Genomic DNA, 26,252 nt, shown 5'->3' with positions numbered 1-26,252 from the left:
CCCACTCTTCCTTTAAAAGGTTTTTGTCAGGAGCAGATTTTCATGGATTGTGACCCAGGAGTCCGGTATGCCAGCCTTCCATTTGGCCTTAATGGTGCCCAGATATCCAGGTTGCAGGGAACACCTGCTTGGCCTGGTAGGAGAGCTGCTTCCAAGTTGAGCTGATAGAGGGAGGCATTCAGTGTCATGCAGCTGTGGTTTAATGAGGCAGCCCTTGTTCACGAAAGTGACTTAGGTATAGATTTTTTATTGGGGGCATTCAGGGGCAGGGCCACGATCCCACCCGCCCGTGGGGGCAGGGCCATGCCTCCCCAAGCCCCGGCCCGGCCTCAGTGCTTATAAAAGCAGCTCTCCGAGGCCAGGGACGGCAGACTTCGCTGCCCCGCCCGCCCCTCCGGGCAGAGGCGTAGCTAGGGAAAATTGAGCCCTGTGCAAAATCTGAGTTTTGCACTCCCCCCCCTCCATGGGCGGCAGCTGTGATGCTGGAATCCACCCCCAAATCAGCATCACTTTCAATTTTTAGACTAGGGAGCCCAAATTCTCCTTTTAAATCCACCTTAAAGGGAGAATCTGGGGTCCCCAGTTAAAACAACATTGAAAGGGATGCTGTTTGGAGGTGGATTAATCCCCACCCTTAACCATGTTTAAACTGGGGACCTCAGATTTTCCCTTTAAATCCCTGCCAAAGGGAATGGATTATAAAAAGAGAATCTGGGGAAATTTTGGGGGTGCCTGCTGTCAAGAGTGCAATTGTCAAGCTGGCAGCACCAAAACTTTCAGGGTATCTGTAGGAGGCTCTCCTGATTATACCACCCAGGTTTGGTGAAGTTTGGTTCAGGGGGTCCAAAGTTATGGATGCTCAAAGGTGTAGCCCCCATCTCCTATTAGCTCCCATTGGAAACAATGGGGGATGGGGAACCCCCTTTTGGGAGTCCATAACTTTGGATCCCATAAACCAAACCTCACGAAACTTGGGTGGTATCATCAGGAGAGTCCCCCAAAAACTCCCTGAAATTTTGGTGCTGCTAGCCTAAAAACCTTTTTGCCCCCTGCAGGCAAAAAACTGAAAAAACACTTAAAAATAAAAAAAAAATCAAACGAGGGGAGGCGCTTCGGACGTGGAATGGGGGGGTTGAACCCGAGAACCACCCCCCTTACCTGTGTCCTTGGTTCACGCTTTGAAGCAAGGTGCTCTGCAGGGGTCACTCACTCAAGATGCTGCCCCAGATCGTGCACATGCACACCTCTGAGCATGTATTTTGGAAAAGAGACCAATCATACCTCTTCTTCTGCCTCTCTCTTTCTCTGAGAATTAAGACAGTGTGAGGGACATGGCCCAGAAGGGTTGCAGCTTGGATGTTTCTTCAGTGATTTTAAAAGCTTCTCAAAAACATTAAGTGGCTGGAATGAGTTTATATTCTTACTTGGTAACATCACACTTGAGAGGCGGTACATTGTAGTAGCTAGACTTGACCTGGGGAAACTGACTAGATGACCTTGGGCCAGTCACTGCATTCTCCAATTTAACCTCCCTCCCAGGGATGTTGTGAGGTTAAAACCAAGGAGAAAAAGCAACACATGCTGCTATAGAGATGGCATAAAACTAATCATAAATGTTTGCAATTAATCAAGGTATCATGTTTTGTTTACTTCATGTTCCAAGTTAATTTCATGTTGAATGGTTAATTGAATCTTGGAAGGTTATTCCAGTATTCCAGGAGCAGCAGTGGCATAGTGGTTAAGAGCAGGTGCACTCTAATCTGGAGGAACCGGGTTTGATTCCCCGCTCTGCTGCCTGAGCCGTGGAGGCTTATCTGGGGAATTCAGATTAGCCTGTGCATTCCCACACATGCCAGCTGGGTGACCTTGGGCTAGTCACAGCTTCTCGGAGCTCTCTCAGCCCCACCTACCTCACAGGGTGTTTGTTGTGAGGGGGGAAGGGCAAGGAGATTGTAAGCCCCTTTGAGTCTCCTTTCAGGAGAGAAAGAGGGGATATAAATCCAACTCTTCTTCTTCTTCTTCTGTAACTGTGTTTTGTTGTTAATTGATATATAGATACAGATATAGATAGATACAAACAGGATCAGATAAATATATTTATATTGAAAACCATGTGATGGTGGTAAGTCAGTATAAATATATTTATCTAATCCTGTTTGTATGTATCTATATATCAATTAACAACAAAACATCTACATAAAGCCACTCGGAAAGTTCATCTGGAGGTTTGCAACTCAGCCATTATCTCACACTTCTAGCAGATCCCACAGAGGGTGTAGGACAGTGGTGGCGAACCTTTGGCACTCCAGATGTTATGGACTGGCAGGGGCTGATGGGAATTGTAGTCCATAACATCTGGAGTGCCAAAGGTTCGCCACCACGGGGTAGGAACTGTTTTGTGATGGATGAGGGCTCACAAACTGAAGCTTAATGCCAATAGAATAAAGGTGCTACTGGTGTGGGGAAGGAGCGACTCAGTAATGGGGTATCCCCTGTTCTGGATGGGGTTGCTCTCCTCCTAAAATAGGAGGTTTGTAGCTTGAGGTTGCTCTTTGAACTTGGCTTCCTGTCTGATAAACAGGTGGTGGCAGTGATGACTCCGGGGGTTTGTTACCGGCTTCACTGTGGTCCTTTCTGGGTGGGAAAGAGCTTGCTACTGTGGTACAAGTAGTAACATGTAGGTTAGATTACTACAGTGTATTGTAGATGGGCTGCCTTGAAGACTGTCTGGAAGCTGCAGTTGGTACAGGATGCTGGGGTCAAAATATTTACTGGAGTGGGTCGAGATATCTCTAATATGATTGTCATGATCAGCCCATATCTGGTTTGATCCTGCCATGTCTCCCACCCGATCCTTCCCCCCCCCCCTAATTATTGTGGTGGTACTTTCTCACTCTTTGTATTTTTGCTTCCCAATCACCTGCTGTTGTAGTTCTGTTAACATGGAATGTAGGTTGTTTTCACTCTGGGGAGGCTGCATTGTCTCTGCACCATGGGACTGGAAGGGTGCCATCCCACCTTGAGAACTAGTAGTCGGAGTAGTGTTGTGTGATGTGGGGGCATGACTTGGGGTGCAATGGAGGACTCTGCTGCTTATGCTTTAATTCTGGCAATAATAAAAAATAAAAAATACAAAAATTATATATTTATAAACACATAATTATATATTATATATTTACATAATTATAATTATAATTATATATTTACAACACATATAAAATTTGTATATGGTTTTAAAATTGAAAAAATAATAAATATTTTAAATTAAAATATATTGTGGGTCAGAGGAGGAAAGAAAGACAGACAGATTGACCGACTGGAGTGGGCTGCAAGGACCATATCGCTCCAGTCTTGTTCCAGCTATGCTGGGTACTGGTTTACTTTCAGGCTCAATTCAACATGGTGGTGTTGACTTTTAAAGCCCATCATGGCTTGGAGCCAGCAAACCTGAAGGACCGCCTTCTCTGAAAGGAAGATGCCCCTCCACTCTGGCCATTTATTTGGTGGTCCTACTTCAGGGGCCTCTGCGGTTAGGAGTTAGATGGGCAGCAACCTAGGAAAGGTCCTTTTTAGTCATGGCCCTGAAACTTTAAAATGACACCTCCAGGGAGATCCATCCATCCATCCATCAGTCTCCTTCTGTTGTTGTCTTTTACCAATGGGTGAAGACGTTTGTGCTGTGCTGTGCACACTCCCTGCAACTTTTGTTGGCCTTCCTTCCTGCTTGTGTGTGTTTGTATGTTTTTATTGGGTTGTTTGAACATGATATGTACACTTTATTTTAAATGCTCTTTTAGTGCTTTAAACATTTTGATTTTGCTTTCCTGGGGGACCCTATTTGGTTGAAAAGATGGCATGGAGGAGTTTTAAATAAATGAAGAGCAGAAGGTGGAGGGGGGGATGAAGAAGCAGAGCTAGGGAGGTGGGGCGTTGGAATCAGTGGTAAGGAGAGAAGCAACCACCAGGGGAAGTAGGATTTCTCCTCCTGTGTGAGGCCTTGTGTCGTTCACTTGTTGTTTTGGAGTCTAAATGATGGCATTATGTGAGAAGTGAAGCAGAACGGGCTTCAGAGCAAAATTCAGAATAATAGAGTACAAAGGATTCCTGTTTTCTGTAACTGGGAGGGCTGCTGAGAGTCTTCCTCTGGCAGGGAGGAGCTGCTGTTCAGATGTCGTGCAGATGGGCAGGCAGCTCTGAATGCTGAGTGTGGAAAACCCCTCCTGCAGCCCTGGCAGGCTTCAAGCAGCCGTCCTTTGATGCCACAATTCACTCAAACCAGGCCAGTTAAATGAATAACAGAGCAGCAGCCAATCTACTCAATATTAGTGCATTTGGTGAGAAAGCTCCCCTCCCCGCCCCCCAAAAAAATATCATGGACTCCAGACTAGCCTGATTTTCACAATTGCATTTAAGCAGCAGAAGTGACTGTCACAAATAGGATGGTTCCATCACTATGTTCAATTTGCTTTGTTCTGTTTTGTGTCTTTGCACAGATGATTCTTCACGTTTTCAGAGTGTACATTGTTGATTTTTATTTTAAAAAGAAAATGCCTGAGGATTTGTATCAAAGCATCCTTCGTACTCAAGAAACAGTAAGTATGTGCTCCATTTAATCAGCAAAGCCATTGATTTCTTGAGAATACTTTTTTTAAGCCACGGTTGGAGCGAAGGATGTGCCCAACCACTGAGATTTTTCTCTGAACTCTTACTTTTTAGTTTCCCGTGGCAAAGTTTTTGAATAAATGTTCCACCTGTCACAATCAGAAAACTGGAATCTGTGCAGCCGGCTGCAAGGCCCAGAGATCAGTGAAAGATTCAGTGTTCTAGAATTCCATGCATTCAGCTAAGTTAATGAGCTCTAGTTACTGTCTTTTGTCTTCTGCTGTTTGCAAGAACAGCAGTGTAAAGGGTTCAGTACATAAGCTGTTAACAAGAACACATACCTGGCTTTTTGCCTGTGGACTTACTGTACTATGTGCTTGATGGTGCTTTCACAGTCATTTAAATAAAAGCAGAATCCTAGACGCTTACAAACTAATGTACAACATAGTTTGGAGAGGAGATGTCTGAGGGGGGATATGATTGAAGTCTATAAAATTATGCATGGGGTAGAAAATGTTGACAGAGAGAAATTTTTCTCTCTTTCTCACAATACCAGAACCAGGGGGCATTCATTGAAAATGCTGGAGGGAAGAATTAGGACTAATAAAAGGAAACACTTCTTCACACAACATGTGATTGGTGTTTGGATATGCTGCCACAGGAGGTGGTGATGGCCACTAACCTGGATAGCTTTAAAAAGGGCTTGGACAGATTTATGGAGGATAAGTTGATCTATGGCTACCAATCTTGATCCTCCTTGATCTCAGATTGCAAATGCCTTAGCAGACCAGGTGCTCAGGAGCAGCAGCAGCAGAAGGCCCTTGCTTTCACATCCTGCACATGAGCTCCCAATGGCACCTGGTGGGCCACTGCGAGTAGCAGAGTGCTGGACTAGATGAATTCTGGTCTGATCCAGCAGGCTAGTTCTTATGTTCTTATGTTCTTATAGATAGCTTGTAAAGTCTTTAATGACCGTGTTCTAACATTTGCCGTTCTAGAAAAAGGTTCTTAAGAAGCCTGCCTTTGGGGTATTTGAGGCATTTGTGTTGTGATCGAAAGTCAGCTTTTTAAAAAAATTACTTATTTTGGGTGACCTTGGATCAGTTTCTGTCTGTCTCATTCCTAATCTGCCTCTCCTGGTTGTTGTGAGGACATGGTGGTGTGTACTGTTTTGAGTCCTTGGAGAAAACGTGGTGTAAAAATCAGCCAACTGGGAAAGCCTGGAGCCTGCGTTGAGGATCTGAGTGATGTTCGGGTCATGTTGGTTTTTTCAGATTGTGTGTGTTAAGTGCTGTCAATGGGCTTCCAACTCATGACAATCCTGTGAATCAGTCGAAATCAGTGAATCCTCCAAAACATCCTTGCTCACCTCTTGCAAAGTGGGGGCCGTGGCTTCCTTTGTAGAGCCCGGCCATCTCGTGCTCAGACTTCCTCTTTTCCTGCTGTCTTCAACATTTCCTCCTCTTCTCTAGCAACTTGTGTCTTCTCATGAGATGAGCAAAACACGACAGCCTCAGTTTAGTCAATTTGGCTTCTAGAGACATTTTTGACTTGATTTCATCTAGAACCCACTATTTGGGCGGGGGGGGCGGTTGTTGGCAGATCATGGTATCCATAACATTCTCTTCCAGCATCCCATTTCAAAGGAATCTATTATCTTCCCGTTGGCTTTCTTTATTGTCCACCTTTCACTTCCATCCATTCTAATGGAGAATGCTATGGCATGAATTAACTTGATCTTGGTTGCCAGTGACACATTGGTGGATTCCGCACAGCACACGTATCACAGGTTGCAGTTGTTATAAAGGAAACTGTTTTCCTTTTTGCCATTCACGTGTGTGCCCTTCGCCCGTCCAGGCAGCGATTGGAACCCATGGAAACACTCCAGGTTGCTCTCGTGCCTTTGCACGGAGATGCTTCTCTTTTTTAAAAAAGATCTCCTGCAACACCCGCGTTCCTGCAGAGGCATTCAGAAATGCTAGTTTTTTATTCTAATGTAATAAACCTTTTGTTATGTTCCTTTTCAGGCATTTGAAGAGTTGCAAGCCCAGCTCAACTCCAGACTCCTGAGCATGGAGTTCTCCGGAGCTCACAAAGCAGAGTATCAGACCTTGGATGACTTAGAGAGGAGTGACAAGGGATACGCGGATCATGTTCTAGATCATGTAATCATCCACGTCCCCTATAAGAAGTGTTTTAATCAAAGTTCTCTAGCTTTTTATCAGGCTTTAGAATTATCCTGACTCCCCCAATGATGTCATTGTGAGGTTATCTTAGGCTCTCTCTTTCACATTTATGGGGATGGAAAGGGGAGACAGATGCACTCAGTCACTGAAAAGAAGGGAGAGATGAAAATGTAACAGAAAAATCTGCGTCTGATTTTTGGTCTGATTTTTGTTTTGGGTTATCAGCGGATCCCCCTTGGAACAGAATTTAGAAGCAGCTCTCATTGACAGCCGATGGTTCTTATTGCAGTTTTTTTGCTAAGAACATAAGGCATCGTGTGGGGTTAATGGAAAGATGGAAATCCTAAAGTATCCAAAGCCAATATCTCTCTTCCCCACCCGCCCTGTCCTCCAAGTCCAGAACAAAAGATCCCATTTGTGTTGAATCATTCTCCCCATCTTCATCTCCCTCCATGAATGGGCTTGTTTCCTTCTCTTCTCTGTCAAGTGTTGTCTGTTCACTGAGCCACTGGGCTCATTACCTTTCAGACTGTAAAGGATGCTATGAAGGACAAGGTTGTATTCTCCTGCGGTGATTTCCAAATTATGTTCTGGGGGACCCTGGGGTGGGTTGTGAAGTATCCTGAGCTTGCCCTTCTCTTTAGTGGAAAAAGCCTCAGTCAAGAAGAGTCTCGATATTTCCAGAACATGACATTTGCAATGCTCTGGACCCACCAGATTCTTGAGCTCTTTATCTGGCCACAGTGAAACTTTTGTAAGTCTACAGGACTGAATCTCGTGCTTCCTTATGCCTAGATGGAAGCGTTCTGGCAACAGACTGACCAATCCCTGCTGCTCCTCCTGGATCAGGCCAAGTGTTCAAGGGCCAAAGCCAAGAAAATCCGGATGTGCCTGGGAGAGGCAATGATTGCTGTGGAGGAGTTCTTCAGAGAATCTCAGGATTCACAAGTCATGGTAATGGTTAAAAAGCGCATGTACTAAAAACTTTCCTGAAGGGATGGATGCCTATCACTTGGGTCAAAACAAGAAACCAGGAGTTTCGTATTATAAAGGCAGCTGATGAAGGCAATGTGAAAAGCATTGCAGAAATAAGAGGCTGTCTTTTTTTGTCATTACGATACTTAAAGAACGCTTGTAGTGCTGTCGTAGCTATTTATTATGTTCAAGCTGTTCAGCAGTTTTATACAAAGTAATTAAAAACAGTTCATGGTCAGGCTGTCTGCTCTGCCCTGTTTTGATAGCCTTCATTGGTGTACAGTATTTTACAAGACAAATAAGGTAATCAATATTCATAATTACAACAACTTGTTTTTTAATGATCTACCATGTTTTCCCATCAGTTGGATCAAACAATATTTGATTTGTATATCAATTGGATCAAGCAATGTGCACCACTGTCAGGACTGAGCCTGTCAGTGCCAAAAGGGCAGGGGGAGGCGGCGCACCATCCTCTAATATGGGGTGAAAGTCCAGTGTCTTCCCCTCGGCGCCCCAGGCTATCCCAGACAGAGATCTTATCAAGGGAAGGTGTGAACTGTTCCCAGGCTCGCATTGCTTTGAGCAAAACATTAGGAGCAAAATCTATCAGACCACAGCCTGGAAAAGCCACAACATCCAGTTAATTCTGGCTGTGAAAGCCTTCAGCAGTACAATATAACTATTATTTATTTTACTTCATTTGCAGCCTACCTTTCTCTTGAATGGGGACCCAAAATGGCTTACATCTTTCTGCCCTCCTCCATTGTACCTTCACAGCAATCCTATGAGTAGGCTTGATTGAGAGCATGCAATTGGCTCCACCCCAAAATCTTCTGACACAGAGTACAGATTTGAATCCAAGTCTCCCAGAACCTAGCCCAACACTCTAACCGCTACACCATGCTGACTCACACTGGGATGGTCTTCTTCAACTCTAATGTGGGACCTGTTTTATTTTCAGGCCACCCAAGAAAGAATGTTTAACTGGGAACAGCTTGTGAAAACTATTGCTTTGCTAAAGACCCAGATACAGGAAGAAAGTAAATGCCGATTTCATGCAATATCTCACACGCTGGATGAATTGCTTCGAAGGAATAACCTGACTGTGAAACAAAAGGAGGAGCTCTTAACAGGAATTCAGGAGGCTTTTGCCGGGAAAATAGAACTCTATGAAGAAGGTTCGCTTATTGGGGATTTCATGGACATAGATTATTATGAGGCACGAAGGATAGCCTCCCCTCCCACACGGACTATAATCTCTTAAATTTTGTATTTCAGAATGTATTCAGCTAGGCAAAAATCTAATCCAGAAATGCCTTCTGAGTCACACGGAGAAAATAGAATGTCTAAGCAAAGCTCAGGAAGACCAGGAAGGCAATCTCCTCCACAAAAGCCAGCCGCTGGGAGACCTCAATGCATTTCTGAAGGTACCTGTTAGGGAAACTGCGGACTCTAATCAGCTGCTCCTTAGAGAATCTAGAAGCCCACAAGGAATTGTCAGGGTGGTAAAATAACTGGGAAACACTTCCCCTCTGAGCTAAGTTTGCCTGTCCAGGATCCCAGGGATCTTACAGGCCAATTTCTCATTGTTCCCTTTAGCTGCTCTCAACATTCCTTACATCTTATGCCACAGGAGGTGGTGATGGCCACTAACCTGGATAGCTTTAAAAGGGGCTTGAACAGATTTATGGCTACCAATCTTGATTCTCTTTGATCTGAGATTGCAAATGCCTTAGCAGACCAGGTGCTCGGGAGCAACAGCCGCAGAAGGCCATTTCTTTCACATCCTGCATGTGAGCTCCCAAAGGCACCTGGTGGGCCACTGTGAGTAGCAGAGAGCTGGACTAGATGGACTCTGGTCTGATCCAGCTGGCTTGTTCTTATGTTCTTATCCTGGAGAGTGCCAAGGCCTCATTAGGTTATTTTCTTTATCTTTTGGTTAATTGACCAAGTCACATTTTTCTGCACAACTGAGGAGTCCTGTTAGTCTGTAGAGGCTCCTCTTCTACAGTGTCTGTGCTCCACCACTCCATTGTTAGATTCAGTAAGAGGTGGGATTTGGAATCAGCCAGGGAGCCTTCCCCAGGCCTAAGGAGGCTTCTGCCAATGGAAGACCTATTTAGTTTGAAGGAAGTCTCTGAAGATTGGAGAAGGGCTTCCAACTGGAGCCACTGGGGCAGGCTACCCGGAGGGCCGCCTATTTCCATATAAACCTTCCTGTGTACTATACCTTTTCCAACCAAAAGATCTGAGTAGAATTGTACATTCACCCTCCACGTCTTCCTGGACCTTTTCTGTGGTGGAACGCCCCATGGTGCCTGCCTTATTCTGCTCCCACCCCGCCCCTGTTCAAATGGAAAAAAAAAGAATCACCCTCATGACTTTATAGGTGTTTAAGGATAAGCCTTTGGAGAGTCACACAAAGTCATGTGCTATTTTTCCGCCTCTCCACCCCCCCGCCCCCGCTCACCTTAGTGCTCTCGTTTTCCTTTTTGTAGCGCCCACCATTTCCTGCCGGCTTCAGGGGCTTCTGTTCTTCTGCCGCCAGTTTAGGGACGTTCCCAGGAGTTTCCTCTGCTTGCAGCTCATCCAGTGGCCATTTCGATGTAAAAAGTAGATGAATAAAGTTTGCTCTTCCTGCTGATCCTGCGCACATGTCATTTTTTCCATTTTTGTTGTTGTTTTGAATGAGAAATCTGTGAAGCTTCACAGAGTCAATATGATTGAATCACAGCTGTTCAGAGGCCTGGTCTACCTCCCATTAAGAAGCATTTGGTAGACCTGGCCTCTGCAGAAACCAACTCTACCCATTATTTTCAATTGGAGGAGCTGCAATTCTCAGATGGTGTCTTTGCAGATATCAATGTATCTTATTCGAAACAAAAAAGAGGAAAAAACAACACATGCGCAGGATCACCAAGAAAAGCAAGTTTCGTTCACCAGCTTTTTACATTGAAATGTCCACTGAATGGGCTGCAAGCAGAGGAAACTCCTGGGAACATTCTTAAAATGGTGGCAGCAGCACAGAGGCTCCTGAGGCTGACACAAAATGGTGAGTGCAACGAACAGGAAGGTAAGAGCTCTAAGGTGGGGGGGGGGAGTTTTGCCGTTGGTCATTCGAGGCAATACAAATGCCCTTTTATCAAATTAATAGTGCACAGAATAATGTTTTGACGAAGGCTGCGCATAAAAATGATTCTTTAATGCTCATAGATATTCAGGACTATTTTCACCTGTGGAAACTTCCACCGCACCATGACTGACTGCACTTACATCTTTTGGTAGAAAAGGGTATATGATCATCTGGAGCAGGCTATCTCTCCATCCCATCGGTACATTGGTTAGGGACCCGGGAGAGATCCTTCTTGGTGGTGGCGCCCAGACTTTGGAACGTTCTTTCTGAAGAAGCCCAGCGTGTTCCTTCCTTGCTGTCCTTCTCTCATCAGATGAAGACTTTTCTATTTCAAGCATCATTTAACATCTAAGATATTAGCAAACAGCACTTTAGGTTTTACAGGTGTATTTTGGTGACTTTTTAAATGGTAAGGTATGATTTTCGTGTAATTTATTTATACAATTTTATTCCTGGTTATTGTGTTATTGCATTTTGTAAGCCATCGTGAATATGGCTATAGGGAAGGTGGAGTATAAATACTTTGAATAAATAAATAAATAAATAATAAAACATTTTAGTAAACAAATACATAATCTTTGCTCAATGGAATGATCAGATACCAGTAGGATCCACCCAAGCAATAAGGGGTGTGACAGGCCTGGATTCTGGAGAATCTCTCAGCAAGATGCAAAGATATATCACCATTCTGCCTCTTGAAGCTGTTTGGAGTGGGCTCCAGTTAGAATGGATGTTTGCTTTGATGAGGTTGCCGCTGTTCTAACTGGTTGCCACTGTTCTAAAGACCGGACTTCATAGGGTTTTCTTTTCTCCTCTTGTCTCAACTTTAGGCTTATTGTGAAATGTCAGAACAGCAGAGAAAAACACGATGGAAGCTGGAAAAAGAGAGTGATTGTGAAACCATTGAGGCTATGATAGATCTCTACAAGGTGCCATTTTTTCTCCTGCCCCCCACCCCGTCTCTCATTTGACTGGATCCATCTGTCTGGGTTTCTTAGGGTGCCAACTTCATACTCTTCAGGTTTTTCTCTTGTGAAATGATACCTATAAAGACTTCATTAGTAAAGGGAAGAAGGTGGTTAATACCGGGGGTGTATCTTGGAAAGGGGCGGGGAGGGGGTCTTGTGATGCAGGCACCACCTCTGGGGCACATGGGGGGGAAATCCCCCCCACACACCCCCTTTTTTCCTCTGCGGCTGCCACCAAACACTCTGCTGGATTTAAAATTAAGCTTTACTTCTAGGAGAGGAGCGATGGCATAGCTGGAGGAAATCTAAGGGTGGGGACAAGGCTAAAGAAAGAGCAGCCCCCTCAGAGGCGTAGCTCCAAGGGAGCAGGGGGGCGCAACGCAACGAGCGTGCACCCCTGTGGGGGTGTGGCGAGGGTGTGATGGGGTGGAGGGTGCACCAGGCGCTTTTCCCCCTTGCTACGCCTCTGGGCCCCCTGGACCTGTCCCCACCCCCCAACCACATCATTGCTCCTAACAGTAAATAATGTCTAATTTTAAAGCCATCCCTTCCCCCATTCTGTTTCCTCCTTATTTGTACTTGTGGTTGGTATGTTCCATATGAACTCTTTCAACAGCTATAAAACAGAAAACAACCTGCTAAGAAAGATGAAGGAAAATACAAAACCCAAAATGTTGCCTGGGGAGATGGCCAACCTCTCAAACCAGAATGTGTTTTTTTATTTCAGAAACTGCATTCTAGATACTCTCACTGTTTGGAGGATTTGGTGGTCCAGCTGTTTCTTCAGACTCTGCCTGTTTTAACTAGTTTGCCGCTACAAGAGTGTGAATTTCTGAAAGATGAACAGCAGGAAGATTTGGCCCTGCAGTTGGAGAAATCGGAGAGCCACCGGGAAAAGCTTTGGGTGTTTTTCCAAGAACAAATGCAACAAGAACAGAAGGTACAGCCTGAGACCATCTTTATTTTTGATGACATGTTCTACTCTCACCTCTCCTGAGGAAATAAGTCCCTCCCCATGTTCCTAGCAAACTGGGGGCCAAACTATATGGGGCATTATCTGACACATGACATGTTTGACTTTGCACCTGTAATGTTTGAATTTGAAAAATCCTGTGAACCAGCTTTACCAAAGAGTTTTCCCTCCTTCTTATCCCCATAATCAGCTGTGGATGGAAGAGCATGCATTCTCCGCGGTGACGCACAAGTGTTTGTCAGAGACAAATGAGAAGATTGTCCTGTGTGTGATGTCCAGATTGGGTGGGCTGAGCAAGGCGTAAGTGGCCGTCTTGGAGGACGATTGAACCCACCCCACAACATCTTGCTAAATTCTAGCACAGAGTCTTCTTACAAGACTCAAGCGGAATCCGCATGGGTCAGAAACAGCGGTGTGAAAACGGTGTAAAAGGGTTCACACCGCTGTTTTTGGCCCATGCAGAATCCGCTTCAGTTTTGATCCATGCTGATTACATTCAACAGGATCTCTTTGCATCTTGGCTCATAAGCTGTGATCTTTTCACAGGTCATTGAACTATGTAACTCAGAAGCACAAGTCCTTGCTCCAGTCTATGCTGAGGAGGTTGCTGCTCCGCCAGATTGCTCTGTGTGTTTTTGCACAAATGCGGACGTCCAGGAGAAGAAGCTCCGTTGGGGAGCTGAAGGAGCATCACATCCTGCAGCAGAGCTCCTCTCACTGCTTTGATGAACTCCAGTGGAAGCAGTTGAAGGAAACGGTATTTGTCCCCGCCCATTGGCTGACCTCTTACTTCTGAGCTTGCCTTAGTCCCTCCTGGGCAGAGCAGCAGGGCTGGCAAAATCTACAAAATGCAGAACTGGTTTGGCAGCTGGATTTGTTCTGCCCACAGTTGTGCCAAAAAGAAGGACTCTGCCACAAGGGCATCTCTGTGAAGCCTAGGAAGTCCTGGTTGTGATGCTGTGTAGTGAAATTGGGGCGTGGCCTTCACAGAGAGACAGCACCTGGAGAGGAAAGAAAGCAGAACAGAACTGAATGAGCTCTTCTGCAAACCTGAAGCATTTTTCAGGTTTGTCGAAAGGTTTGTCTTGCCTGTTAACCACTCAGTCTCTGATTTGGCCAACTTCGCTATTAGAATATATGATAACTAGCAGCAAAGCCCATTGTGGGAGAGATGCCGTGGGCTTTAGCAGAGGGTCGAAGAGGGAGCATCTACCCCCGCAATGGGCTTCAGTGGGGCTGCAACGTACCCCACCACACCCCTTTCTCATGGCACACCACTTGCCTGGTTCTCGGTCCGTGGCTCAGGAGTCAGAGAGGTGTGGCTCTGGGTAGGTTGGAAGGTGAGGATAGGCTTAGGGAGAGGGGGGGAGGGCAGCAAGGTGGGGGTTGGGGAGGATCGGACAGAAAGCCTTGGGATGGCAGGTGGGTTGAAAGGGGAGGTTTGGGGAGGCAGATTGGGAAAGGGTGGAACAGTGAGGCTTGAGGTGGGGGGGCAGAAAGGTGAGGGTTCTGGTAGGGCAGGGTGGTAAGATGAGGCTTGGGGTGGGGGAGGGTTGGCAGGTAAGTATGAGGGTGGGGGAAGGTGGGAAGGTGTGGCTAGGAGTGGGGGGAGGGGTTGAAGGTGAGTATTGGGGTGGCGGAGGTGGCATTGTGAGAGTTGGGTGGGGGAGGGCAGCAATGTGAGTTTGGGGGTAGGGAGGTGCCCAGGTAAGTATTGGTGGGGGAGGGTTGAAAGGTGTGGCTAGAAGTAGGTGGAATTTAGATGATTGCGGCAGAGGCAGGAAGGCTTTGCAGGGCCTTCTATGGGGCTGGTTGGAGTTTTTGGGGTGGGGGTAGGAGGAAGAGGCTTGCTGGGTCCACAGAGGGCCCAGCTGGAGTTTGGGGGGTGGGGGTGGGGGGAAAGGGCTTTGGTGGGGAGGCAGGAAGGCTTTGCTGGGCCCAGCAATGGCCAGTGGGAATGCAGGATGCACTGGGCTGGGGTCGCTGCGCGTCCTGCACCGTAATTGGCTAAGGGTTTGTCGTCGGACATTCGAACTCTTGGCCAATTATGTGTTGTAAGATAGGAGAAAAGTGTCAGGGGGCCATTTTCGCTAAGAGGCCAAGAAGTGAGCCTGCCTCTCAGGGAAGTGCTATTAAAAATAGTTGACAGTTTACAAGTTTTTGTAAAAACAAAGAAAGAAACAAAAACAAACAAAGTATTGTCGAAGGCTTTCTGTAAAGGATTCAATGGTGTTGATGAGCGGGTCAGCCGCCTGGCCTTGACTACATTCCACAGCCCGGGCGATGGGCCAGCTTCTCCGGCGGAGACCTTATCTCTGCGAGGGAGATGAGACCTCCGTTCCCATGGGAAACCGGGAGGGGGGATGGGATGGACAGAGTTATAACCTGTGCTTCTGGCGGGAGATCTTATTCCTGCCACGGCGTGTACGTGAGCTTTCTAGGATGTCTGAATAAACGGTCTTTTACACCCAAAAAGCCTTTTATTTCTGCTTCTATGGAATTCCTTACATTGTGGCAGGAATCTATCGTTCATCTATCTTCCTAGTGCAGTGGACCTCTGGTGTCTCGGCATGGAGAGGTTGAATATTCCTGTGGAAGGTTCGGTAGCCCCCAAAGAGGGCTCCGGAAGCTCTCCCTTCTGGATTTGGAGGAACCGGCGGGAGAACGGGTCTCGCTGGTGACTCTTTCCCGCCCTCAGATCAGCACGAAGTCTTCCCTTACCCGCTGGAACGAGGGACGAGAAGACGACCATGGGGACTTACATGAGTCGCTTGGGGCGCTGTCTATGGATCGAAGCCTGTGGATCGGATATCTGCCCGCTTTCGTATGGATTACAAACCTCAGATGCAACCTGTCACGGAGGAGACGGGCCTGACCACCTTTCATGCGGCAACACAGGAGTCCATTGAACGCATTCCTGGACTCGTATTTTGGTGATGCTCCCAAGGATCCACCGTGGCATAGCACTGGGGCCCGTCCGAAGACCACCGTTGAAACTGGGACTATACCGGGATTGGGAGGGGTATCCGTACCAGCTTCCGATCGGAACCCCCAGACCCCGGACCAGCAGCTGTACCTGAGATGCCCCAGGGAGCCACCGGTGGCACGACGTCCTGCGTTCAGATGAAGAGGAGTCCGGAGAAAGCCTGCACTCCCATCCGATCCATTCCCTCTCCCATCGAAAGAGAGCTGGGATGAGGAAGTGGGCCGACTGCGAGATGCCCAAGAAGCATGGGCCTGAACGCCAGCTATGGGAAGAGGAACGAGAGCAGCTGCAGCAAGAGCGTGACAACCTGCAAAGAGACCGGGAACAGCAGCAAACAAAACCAACTCGAATTGGACCGTGCCAAAGACGCGCTGCAACGGCAATATGTGCAGAACCTATCAGGCCATGATAAGGTCCTGGAACACTCCAAACTGGACTTACAGCTGCCAACGCCGAAAGCGTTCAGGCCCTGCGCACGCATAAGGTGAACTAACTGCAGCTGTTCAACGAGACGAATTGGCCAAACTGGAACGAGAGAAAGCAGCTTTGCATGCGCACCAGGATGCATTGACTCGCAAGGAGAGAGAGCTGGCCGCCTTGGAGAGGGAACTGAAGAAGCAGCAGAACAAGACACCCCAAGTTGGAGTCTACGCTGTCACTGGTACAGCCGGCGCCAGGGGGGCGACACTGCTGGGTCCTGCCACCTTCCAAGGACCAGCTCCCACCAGAACACCAGCGGCACCGGCGTTGGTACCTCCACCTCCACCGATTCCGGCCCCCCCTGCGCCGCTGCCGCAACCTGCGCAACCGCCGCCCCAGCGGGCGCCCAGGGCCGTGGAGAGAGGATATTACAGACCTCCAATACCTGCCCGCTTCGATGGGACCGCTTCCAAACTTCCTACTTCATCCTGCAAACTCGATGCCCACATGGAGGACTATGACGATTTATACCGGTCTGAGCGCGAAAAAATACGGGACATCGGCTCCGTCCTGGATGGGGCGGCAGCCGACTGGTTTGTGACTCTTTTGAACCTACAAGATGAAGATACTCGCACGGGTGCCCGCGCTCCTCCAAGCCTTAAGTGCTCGCTTCCACAATCCAGGTGCTGAAAACGAAGCGATCCGCAACATCAAATCTATTCAGCAAGGCCACCGCTCGCTTGCAGAATTTGCCCGTGAATTTCTGGTGGCGGAGGCTGCTCGACTCCCTCCTGAGTGGCCTGAGCGCATGAAATGTGAATACTTCTCGGATGCTGTCGACGGCAAGCTGCGTGAAACGGTGTTTTAATTCGGATCCCCCCGCACTATTGCTGATTGGATCAATTGGGATCCCAGGTGGCGCCTCGTTTGGAGTACGCTCGTGCCGGGAGCAGCACGCCCAAACCCGCCACTACGACCACCGCTGCGACCACCGCCAAGCCCAGTCAGCTTACCGAGACCACCTCCGAGCACCGCCAACTGGGATTGTGTCTTTACCGCGGAGGACCGGGTCATCTAGCCAGCCAACTGCCCAAAAAAACAGAAGCTAACCGGCCCGGCCGCGACGCACCCCATCTGCCAAGCCACCACGCAAATCCGGGCCGCCTCTACAGGCTCGCTCTAAGGCAGTTACCGGCGACCCAGAGGAGGGGGGGAAGCAGCTGTTTGCCTTTCTTCAGCCCCCATGGACATGGGTTCGACTCCAGACGCGGTGAGTGAAGGCAGCGCTCCCATTACTATCCAAGCGCTTCTTGGCCAACCCCGCTAAGCATACTCAGATATATAGCCTCAGCTCCTTGTAGATTCTGGGTGCTCCCATTGCTTAATGCGGCCCCAGGTGGCGGAGGAACTAGGTCTAGACCAAGTCCCCCTGGCTAAGCCCATACCATTCACCCAAATGGACGGGCAGTCCTCTCGGGAGCGAAGGGACCGGCCCAATTCAAAAACGCAACCGGTTCTCCTCCGCTGCGCCGACCATTGGGAGAAAATTAGTTTTATTCTGGCGCCAGTGGCCAAACACTCCATAGTCCTGGGTATGCCATGGTTGTTGTTACATGAACCGAAATTTATTTGGAAAGAAAGGATCTTAGAATTCACTGACCCTCCCTGCGGAGAACACATGAATTGGGGAAACTCGCTTCTCCTGACATATACCCGCTTCATCAGCTGATGCAATGCCTAATTGCCCCCGATTCTACCCGCCTTCCACCCGCTTACCAAGATTTAGCCAGCGTATTTCAGGAGCAGAATGCGAATCAGTTGCCACCCCATAGAGACACTGGACTGCAAAATCGCATTACAGCCAGGGCGAACTGCCCAAAGGTAGAATCTACCGTGATGAGTCCCAATGAGGAGAAGGGAACCGCCTTAGACAAGAACCTCTACCGCTGGTTCATAATGTATGGCTACCAAACACACACATGCTGCTCCTGTATTGTTTGTAAAGAAAAAGATGGGTCTTTACGGCTCTGCACAGATTACCGAGGACTCAATGCAGTCTCCTGTCCAATAAATACCCTTTGCCATTAATCAAGGACCCTTTTAGACGCATTGGGCAAGGGACGATCTTTACTAAGTTGGACTTGAGAGAAGCTTACTACAGGGTCAGAATCATGGAAGGCTATGAACACTTGACTGCATTTAACACCTAAGTTTGGACAGTTTGAATAATTAATAATGCCATTCTGGTTAAGTGGGCCCCGAGCTTTTGTATGGCCCCCTTATCAACCAAGTTCTCCATGATTTATTGTACAAGGGAGTAGTGGTGTACTCCTTAGATGACGCTTTTAATTTACTCACAAACCATGGAGGAGCATGAAGCATTGGTTCGAAGTATTAAAACGCTTGCTCAACAACTCCCTCTTTGCCAAACTTTCAAAATGCTGTTTCCACCAAACCCTCTATTGACTATTTGGGTTACCGATCTCACTCGAGGGCTCAAGCAAAATGGATCCTGCTAAGATTGATGCAGTCCTCCACGCCTGCCCTCTACCAACCTAAAGGAGCTCCAATCTTTCTAGGTTTTGCTAATTTCTATCGTGGACTTTATACCCCCACCCGCTGAACTGGACTCTCCCACTCACAGATCTCTTTACGCACTAAGGTAAGATCCACTGACTTCCAAGCCCGGGGCCCCCCTTTCCTGGTCTAAGGAATGTCAGACAGCCTTTCAGCTTTAAATCTGCTTTTACTCCCGACCTATCCTGAAGCACCCTGACCCAGATCTCCGCTTGTGGTTCACGGATGCCTCTGACAAAGCGTTTGGGGCAGCCCTGTTGCAGAGAAATAAAGATGATAGGCTGGTTCCGTGTGCTTATTTATCAAAGAAATTCTCCGCTGAGCTCAACTGGACTGTAGGGGATAAAGAGACTGCGCCATCAAAGTAGCACTTCCACTTGGCCACTGGCTGGAGGGGCTAAACACCTCTTCAAGTTTGGTCGGATCACAAGAACTTGGCCGCCTTCCACCCTCAAGATGTCCAATAGGTAAACTTCTGCTTAACATTTCTTTTCTCGTTTCTTTTCACGGGTCCATTTTTTCCTCGAAAACCAATAAATTGGCTGATGCGCCTCTCACACTGCCCGAGGGGTGGAGCTGCCTTACGTGGGACATTCTCACAAGACTGTTCCTCTCCCTCCCACCAGGGCTGGCTGTCACCCGATCTCAGACATCCACTCCTCCTTCTCTGCCCATTCCTTCAGCCTGGTCTCTCCTTTCCACGGGAACCTCGAGAGGCGGGCTGCGCTGAGCCACCGGGCGGAAGGTGACTCCCAATTGCGCTTTGGAGAATGGGGTCTGGCATGGGGATTGTTGGTAATGCCTCCCCTCCGTAAGCAGGTTCTCGAGGCCTGGGTCATGATGCCCGGCCAGCTGGACATTTTGGCTTCCTAAAACTCTGCATTTGGTCTCACCACACTTTGGTGGCGCGATGCTAAGGACATTGAGACGATATTAAAGGTTGCTCTGTTTGTGCAGAAGCTAAGAACATCTCAAAACCCCATGGTCTGTTGAAACCTCAAACCCACTCTGGGAAGTCATCTCCATGGATTTTATTACAGATTTGGCTAGAAAGTCATGGCAACACGGGTCTTATAAGTGGTGGTGGACTTATTTTCTAAACAAGCCCATTTCATCCCATGTGCTTCCCCATCCCTCCGCCTCCTAAGTTAAATTGTTCATTCAGCATGTTTATCACCTACACTTCATATATTCCTGACCATGCCCCAATTCATTTCAAAGTTCTGGAAAGCTTTTCTGGGTTTGTTGTACCGGCTGCTGCTCTACCACGCTCAAAGTGACGGTGAGTCAGAGAGAACTAACAGAACCCTAGAGCAGTATTTACGTTGTTACACCAACTACCACCAAGACAATTGGTGCGAAGCTAATTCTGCTTGCAGAATAATACCTATAATAATGCGGTTCATAGTAGTACAAAAAGACCCCTTCAACCAGTGTCTGGTCGCCCCTTCCTCCGGGCGCTTAAACTTACCTGCGAAGCATTGATCCTCCTCGAGTTTCAGCAGTGGATTTCATCTCTGGCCGAGGGGTGGAAAATGGTCCAGACCGCCTTACAGCAGGCTAAAGACTCCCAAAACTGCAAGCAGATAAGCACCGCCGGATTTCCTCTGTGTGTGGGAGCCTGGGTGTATTTGTCTACCAAAAAATCTCAGAGACGTGCATAAATTTTCAAAACTAGGCAAAAGATTCGTGGGACCTTTCAGATTACTAAAGTGGATTAATGATGTCACTGCCCGATTGGACTTGCCTAATTCTCTTAGTAATATCCATCCCTGTCTTCCATTCCAGTTTACTCAAGGAGGCTCCTGCTTCCGATAAATCTGGCACGACCCGGCTGGAGAGACCCCCACCGACTATTATTGATGGCTACAAGCATTTAAATTGACGCCATCCTGGACTCTCGCTTTAATCGCAAACGCCAGGTTTGGTCTCTTGGGTGGGGTATTCCTCTGGGTATAATCAATGGGTTTATTCAAAATATTGACGCTCACCATTTCTGCTTTCCATCGCACTCTTCCGCACAAACCGGGGAGAAGTTTTCTTTAAGGAGGCAGAGGCAAAGGATTCAATGGTGTTGATGAGCTGGCCAGCCAGCCTGGCCTTGAGTACATCTCCACAGCCCGGGCGATGGGCCAGTTTCTCCGGGCGGAGACCCATCTCTGCGAGGGGAGATGAGACTCCGCTCCCATGGGAAACCGGGAGGGGATGGGATGGACAGAGTTATAACCTGTGCTTCTGGCGGGAGATCTTATTCCCGCCAATGACGTAATGCGGAGCTTAGGATGTCTGAATAAACGGTCTTTTACACCCAAAAGCCTTTTACCGCTTCTATGGAATTCTTTACACTTTCTACTGACAGAGTTGTAGTTGAGCTGTATGGCGCGAGCAGAATAGTGTTTCCCGATGTTAGCTTTCAGAGCCCAGGCTGGCATCTTCAGAGATCCTCTGAAGATGCCAGCCACAGATGCAGGCGAAACGTCAGGAGAGAATGCTGCTAGAACACGGCCATACAGCCCGGAAACCACACAGCACCCAAAAAAAACAAACAAAACCAGGAGAGGGAACATTGATTCAGTGCCTCACGGAACACACCAAAGACCCAGAGTACTGATTCCACCAGTGATCAGAAGGACAGCCCATCTTCTGTCCTCAGGTCTGTCACCGTCAAAGACACACCGATTGGCTGCCCTGGCTAATAGCTGCTGGTAATTGTCAAATGGAGAAAGGCTTCCAAAAGTGGACCGTCCATGACCAGGTTCTGCACAAATTATTAGAGACTGTGGCCTACATTACTGTGTCTAGTTTGCTATAAGTTAGATAATACAACATAATCTTGTATTCTGTAATGTGTCAGGCTAATACTCTCACTTTGGCTCATTCTGCACTGTGCGGAATAGCAAAATCCACTTGCAAACAGTTGTGAAAGTGGTTTGAAAACGCATTATTTTGTGTGTGCGGAAGGGGCCTTTGTTTCAGTTCTGCTGTTTTGATTTCTGGTTGGTTCTATTGCCCAAATCCTTTTTCGTTGTTTATTAAAAGTCCCATCGTGTTGATTGTATTAACACATTATTTGTAATCCTCCTTGAGTCCCAGTGAGAAAGGTGGACGATAAATAAAGCAAATAAAGCAAATAAATAAATAATGACTAGTCTTAAGGCAGCATTTTTTGAAGGCAGCATTTTTGGGGGTTGGACAAAATGTCTGAGCGTGAAGTGGCCAAACCAAAGGGTCAGCTTTCTGTGTTGCTGAAGCTGCCTCATGTTGAAAATGTGCTCTGTGAGAACCATATTGGCATTGAGACGACATTGAGTGAAGTCAGATCTCATGATAGTCTCACTCTGGAGTTCATGATGACCTGCCAGGGACTCTGATATACAGGCCCCGAGGCCATTATTTGCTTGAGGAGTGATGGTTTTCTCTGTTTACAAGGAATTACACATTGCTGAAGAGGAGGAGAAACTGGGCAACGAGATGCAACAGACCAGGCTAGAATTCCACCAGCAGTTAACAGCAGAAACCCAAGAGAGCCTTCAGTTCCTACAACAGCACATGCAGCAAGTGATTGGCCAAGCCTTGGTCCAGCAGGCTCGGCAACTGGCTGAAAAGCATGACACAGATGGGGAAGAAGACCTCAAGGTACTGCTGTGACTAGCTGCTCTCTGGTCTAAGCTAAAGCTGAGTTTACATGGAAGGAGTTGGGGCAGGAAGAGGCTTTCGGGTGTAATTCTATCTGTAAGGGACATTGCTGTACATGGTGTTACACATAATGAGAGCTAGCATGGTGTGGTAGATAGGGTGAAGATCTTTGGTGGCTCAGGTTCAAATTCCCCTTTCTGCACCGAAAACTTGCCAGGTAACCCTTGGGCCTGTTAGAAACTCTTCGCCTCAGGAGAGGACAATGTTTTGAAACCACTTCAAAGTCCAAACTGGGGAGAAAAGCAAGATGTATGCAAATGAATAAGGGGTGGTGAGAAAGATAAGAAGTCTCATGGGACGCTGATAAACAGAAGTGTAATTTAGGAAGATAAACAACTGATGTAGACTGAAGCACAAGAAAATTAAATGATGTCAGTAAAGGATTGTGGTATGATATATGATCAGCCAATTAAGGTTTCTAAAAAATGGATACTCTTCAGCTATCAGAAATTATACTGAGTAAGCAACCCCAAATCTCTGTTTAAGCCAGGATGACAGATTTCACACTAAAGTTCCTCTGAAGTGTGTGTGAGCTTGTGTATAGCAGTGACTTTCTAGGGTCTTGTACACATGTCCAGGAAGATTAAATTTTTCTCCCTCTGGTTTCTGAATGCTGCAATTTCTTCTGGCTGATTGATGTTCCTTGATTCTCTCATGACCGGCACAGGCAGTAGGAAGGCTCATGAAGGCATGAATTAAACTGGCTGGTGTACAAGTGGGTGAGCCCACTTCCTTATGTGTTATTGTGGTCCTTTATTATTATTTCCTTCTCTGAAGAGCTCAACAGAAGACCTCCTCAAACTAACTTGTCTTTGTTTCCTGCTGTGGTGCCTTGCAGCAGGTGCTGAAGGAGGCCACCTGGGAAAACGTTCACCTGAGCAGCCACAGAGCCCAGAGGCTGCTGCAGAATTACTTAGAGCAACTAACAAAGATCCACAAGAGTCATGAAGATGCAGCACAGAAGGCACTTCAGGGTACGTAGCTTCAAAGGAGCAAAGCTGATCTTATTGGCATCTGGATTTAATAGCAATTGATGAGCTGAGATACCTACCTAGACCAGCTGTCCCTCAGAGAAAAGGCCTTCCTTCTTGGTGAGCAGAAGCATCTTTTTCATCCCAGCCTTTCCCCAGACCTCCCAGGGCAGCAGGGTGACACCCACCACTGCTCCTGTAAGAGAAAGGGCGGGGCCCAAAGTCACCCTTTGTGGCTGAGCAGAGATCGCAGGGCTGGCCTCACAGATCTCATCTGGTCCTGTACCACCATGACTGTCATTGTATCTGCAATATGCTTGACGTGCATTCCTGTGCGTGTTTGCTTGGAGATAAGTCCATCTGAATACAGTGGGGCTACTCATAAGGAAATGTGCCCCAGTTCACACATGCAGAAAAAGGAGACCCGAGGTAAACGTTCTGTTATTCTGCACCACTTCCGTTTGTGGAAAATAATCCATTGGGATTCACCCCTAGGTTGAAAACTCCCAGCCAGCGTCAAGCTCACGTGTCAAGCGGAGAGGGGGGGTGGACACTTGCTCCTGGCTGTGCTGGTCCCCTGTTTGCAAAGGCACATTTCAGTTGGAATCCCTGACTTTTGGCGAGAAGGGCTGAAGTCTATTCTACCCCTTGGCTACACCACTTCCTTCATTTGCCCCTCTAAACCAGCTCGCGCTTTATTTCTCAGGTAGGAAGTTACCATGTGGAAGTTTCCTAAGCTTCCTTAGCCTTTATTTTCAGTTCTGTCTTGGCCACAGCACAATGGATGATAAAATGCCACTGCCGGCCGTCTTCCCCCGCTTCTCTGATTCCCATATTTTGTCTAACCTGAGCTGACCATTCTTTGTGACCCCATCTTGACCTCAAGTACGGGCTGTCAATAATGGGAAGGTCAAGGAATGAGGCAGTTGCTGGAGAAGGCAACCTTTTGAGCCTCAGTGATACGGACATCCCATAGTGTTTTTATTGTACACCTTCTCAGGAACTCAGTGCATGAAACAGCTTCTAGCTGGATCACCTTCAGACTGCCAGGGGTTTGTTCTGAGGGTCTTGGCTGTCTTTATTCCCTGTGGAGTTCAGAGCTAGATGTCACCCTGGTCCAAAAGGCTTTTCATGGCAAGGTTGGGATTTGAACCCCAGCTTCCCAGACACTTGAACCACGGCCCCACGGCAGCTTTCCAGTTGATGTTGTGAGCAGCCTTTAGGAAGCCGCTGATATTTGCATACATCTAATTATCCAGGAAATGTGAGTTTTAAAAAATACTAATTTTTAATAAATAGCTCTAAAACATTTAACTATGTTGCCAGAAGTATACCCAGTGGGTGTACAAAGGAGCTGAACTACAGCTCAGCAAGAACTTTAAAGACTTGATGTTTGCTGTGTTGTGCTGATAAGAAATCTAAATTAACAGTCTGTTAAAATGTGTGGCATCAAGTGCTCGTTATAAGCTATGTGGATGCAAGCAGGAGCTTTTACACATGTGATTTTTAACAGAAAGGACTGAATGCCACAAGCATCCAAAGAAATGGGATTGTGAGCAAAGGGACCAGCCAGACCCGCCAAATACATCACCTGCTAGCCAGACAAGGTGAGACAAAGCCATTGTGTTGCTTTATCTTGTGGCATTTGGATGTTTGATGGATTGAGCCAGAATTCAGCAACTGTGTTTTTTGTGCCTCTTCTTTGCTTTCTCGCACTTTGAATAGAACTCCTTCCACCCATGGAAACACTCTGTGGGATACAATTCATGTTGTGAACCACAGAGTTGTCCACGGGGGCAATTTGGGTGTTGCTAGAATCCACTAAGCACACGCTTGACACAGTCAGTTAATTATCTATGAATTTATGTAACTCAAGAACACAATCCAACTTTAACGAAACCTCCAGAAGGTCTAATTGTCCTGCTTTGTTTTGCCAGGACGCTCTGGAAACTGAAAAGGGTTCAGGCTTGGTTTGATGTCCAGCAAAAGAACCGCTTAGCTGCCCTGAAGCAGAAGATGTTGAGCCTTAGCACCCTGGAGATGCAGCTAGAGAACCAGCTCATGGTAACTTGTGGGGAAAGAGTTAGATGAATGCCAGCTTTCACAGCTGGCTCTGGGAAACACCAAGAGAGCTCCCAAAGGCACCCAGGGCTACCGTGGCAGAGTGAAGCTGGACTAGATGGACTCTGGTCTGATCCAGCAGGCTCTTTCTGATGTTCTTATGTTCTTAAGTGCAGGGCAATTGGTGCAGTCTCTACCTCAGTGTTAGACCTAAAATTTCAGTGTCTGGTTTACCTGGGTGGCATGGGGCTCTGCTGTTGTCCGAGGAATGACCTTTGTGCTGTTTCATTTGCAGAACTGTACTGTTGTATTTTTTGTACTCCCAAACTGTGGCTTTTGGAGAAACAACCTGGATCCAAAATAACAGGAATATATCTCCCCCTCCACTCAAAACCCTCATTGGCCAAGCAGGGTTCCCTGCAGTCAGCACAAAGCCCCGCCCCCATTCCATAAGAACATAAGAACAAGCCAGCTGGATCAGACCAAAGTCCATCTAGTCCAGCTCTCTGCTACTCGCAGTGGCCCACCAGGTGCCTTTGGGAGCTCATGCAGGATGTGAACGCAATGGTCTTCCTGCTGCTGCTGCTCCCAGCACCTGGTCTGCTAAGGCATTTGCAATCTCAGATCAAGGAGGATCAAGATTGGTATCCATAAATCGACTCCTCCTCCATAAATCGGTCCCAGCCCTTTTTAAGGAGCAG

The 26,252-nt window shown here is 47.4% G+C and overlaps 1 protein-coding gene across 3 annotated transcripts in view; it reads left to right on the top strand.

Annotated features, from left to right (window-relative positions):
• Window positions 1-26,252, top strand: part of EVC (EvC ciliary complex subunit 1) — a 51,377-nt gene that overhangs the window by 15,749 nt on the left and 9,376 nt on the right. For 2 of the 3 annotated variants that reach the window (XM_048508948.1, XM_048508950.1), the window contains exons 6-18: window positions 4,494-4,592; window positions 6,630-6,767; window positions 7,584-7,742; window positions 8,728-8,944; window positions 9,045-9,193; window positions 11,730-11,828; window positions 12,595-12,807; window positions 13,031-13,140; window positions 13,387-13,597; window positions 22,253-22,459; window positions 23,358-23,493; window positions 25,004-25,097; window positions 25,428-25,554. In XM_048508948.1, coding sequence (XP_048364905.1) covers window positions 4,494-4,592; window positions 6,630-6,767; window positions 7,584-7,742; window positions 8,728-8,944; window positions 9,045-9,193; window positions 11,730-11,828; window positions 12,595-12,807; window positions 13,031-13,140; window positions 13,387-13,597; window positions 22,253-22,459; window positions 23,358-23,493; window positions 25,004-25,097; window positions 25,428-25,554 — 1,959 coding nt within the window. The remainder of the gene's footprint in view (window positions 1-4,493; window positions 4,593-6,629; window positions 6,768-7,583; window positions 7,743-8,727; window positions 8,945-9,044; window positions 9,194-11,729; window positions 11,829-12,594; window positions 12,808-13,030; window positions 13,141-13,386; window positions 13,598-22,252; window positions 22,460-23,357; window positions 23,494-25,003; window positions 25,098-25,427; window positions 25,555-26,252) is intronic. The other variant, XM_048508949.1, reaches the window with a different exon arrangement.

This window comes from Sphaerodactylus townsendi, linkage group LG10, assembly GCF_021028975.2.
Source record: "Sphaerodactylus townsendi isolate TG3544 linkage group LG10, MPM_Stown_v2.3, whole genome shotgun sequence".
Lineage (NCBI taxonomy): Eukaryota > Metazoa > Chordata > Lepidosauria > Squamata > Sphaerodactylidae > Sphaerodactylus > Sphaerodactylus townsendi.
The sequence above is the reverse complement of the archived record's forward strand: the minus strand, read 5'-3'. Positions and strand labels throughout refer to the sequence as shown.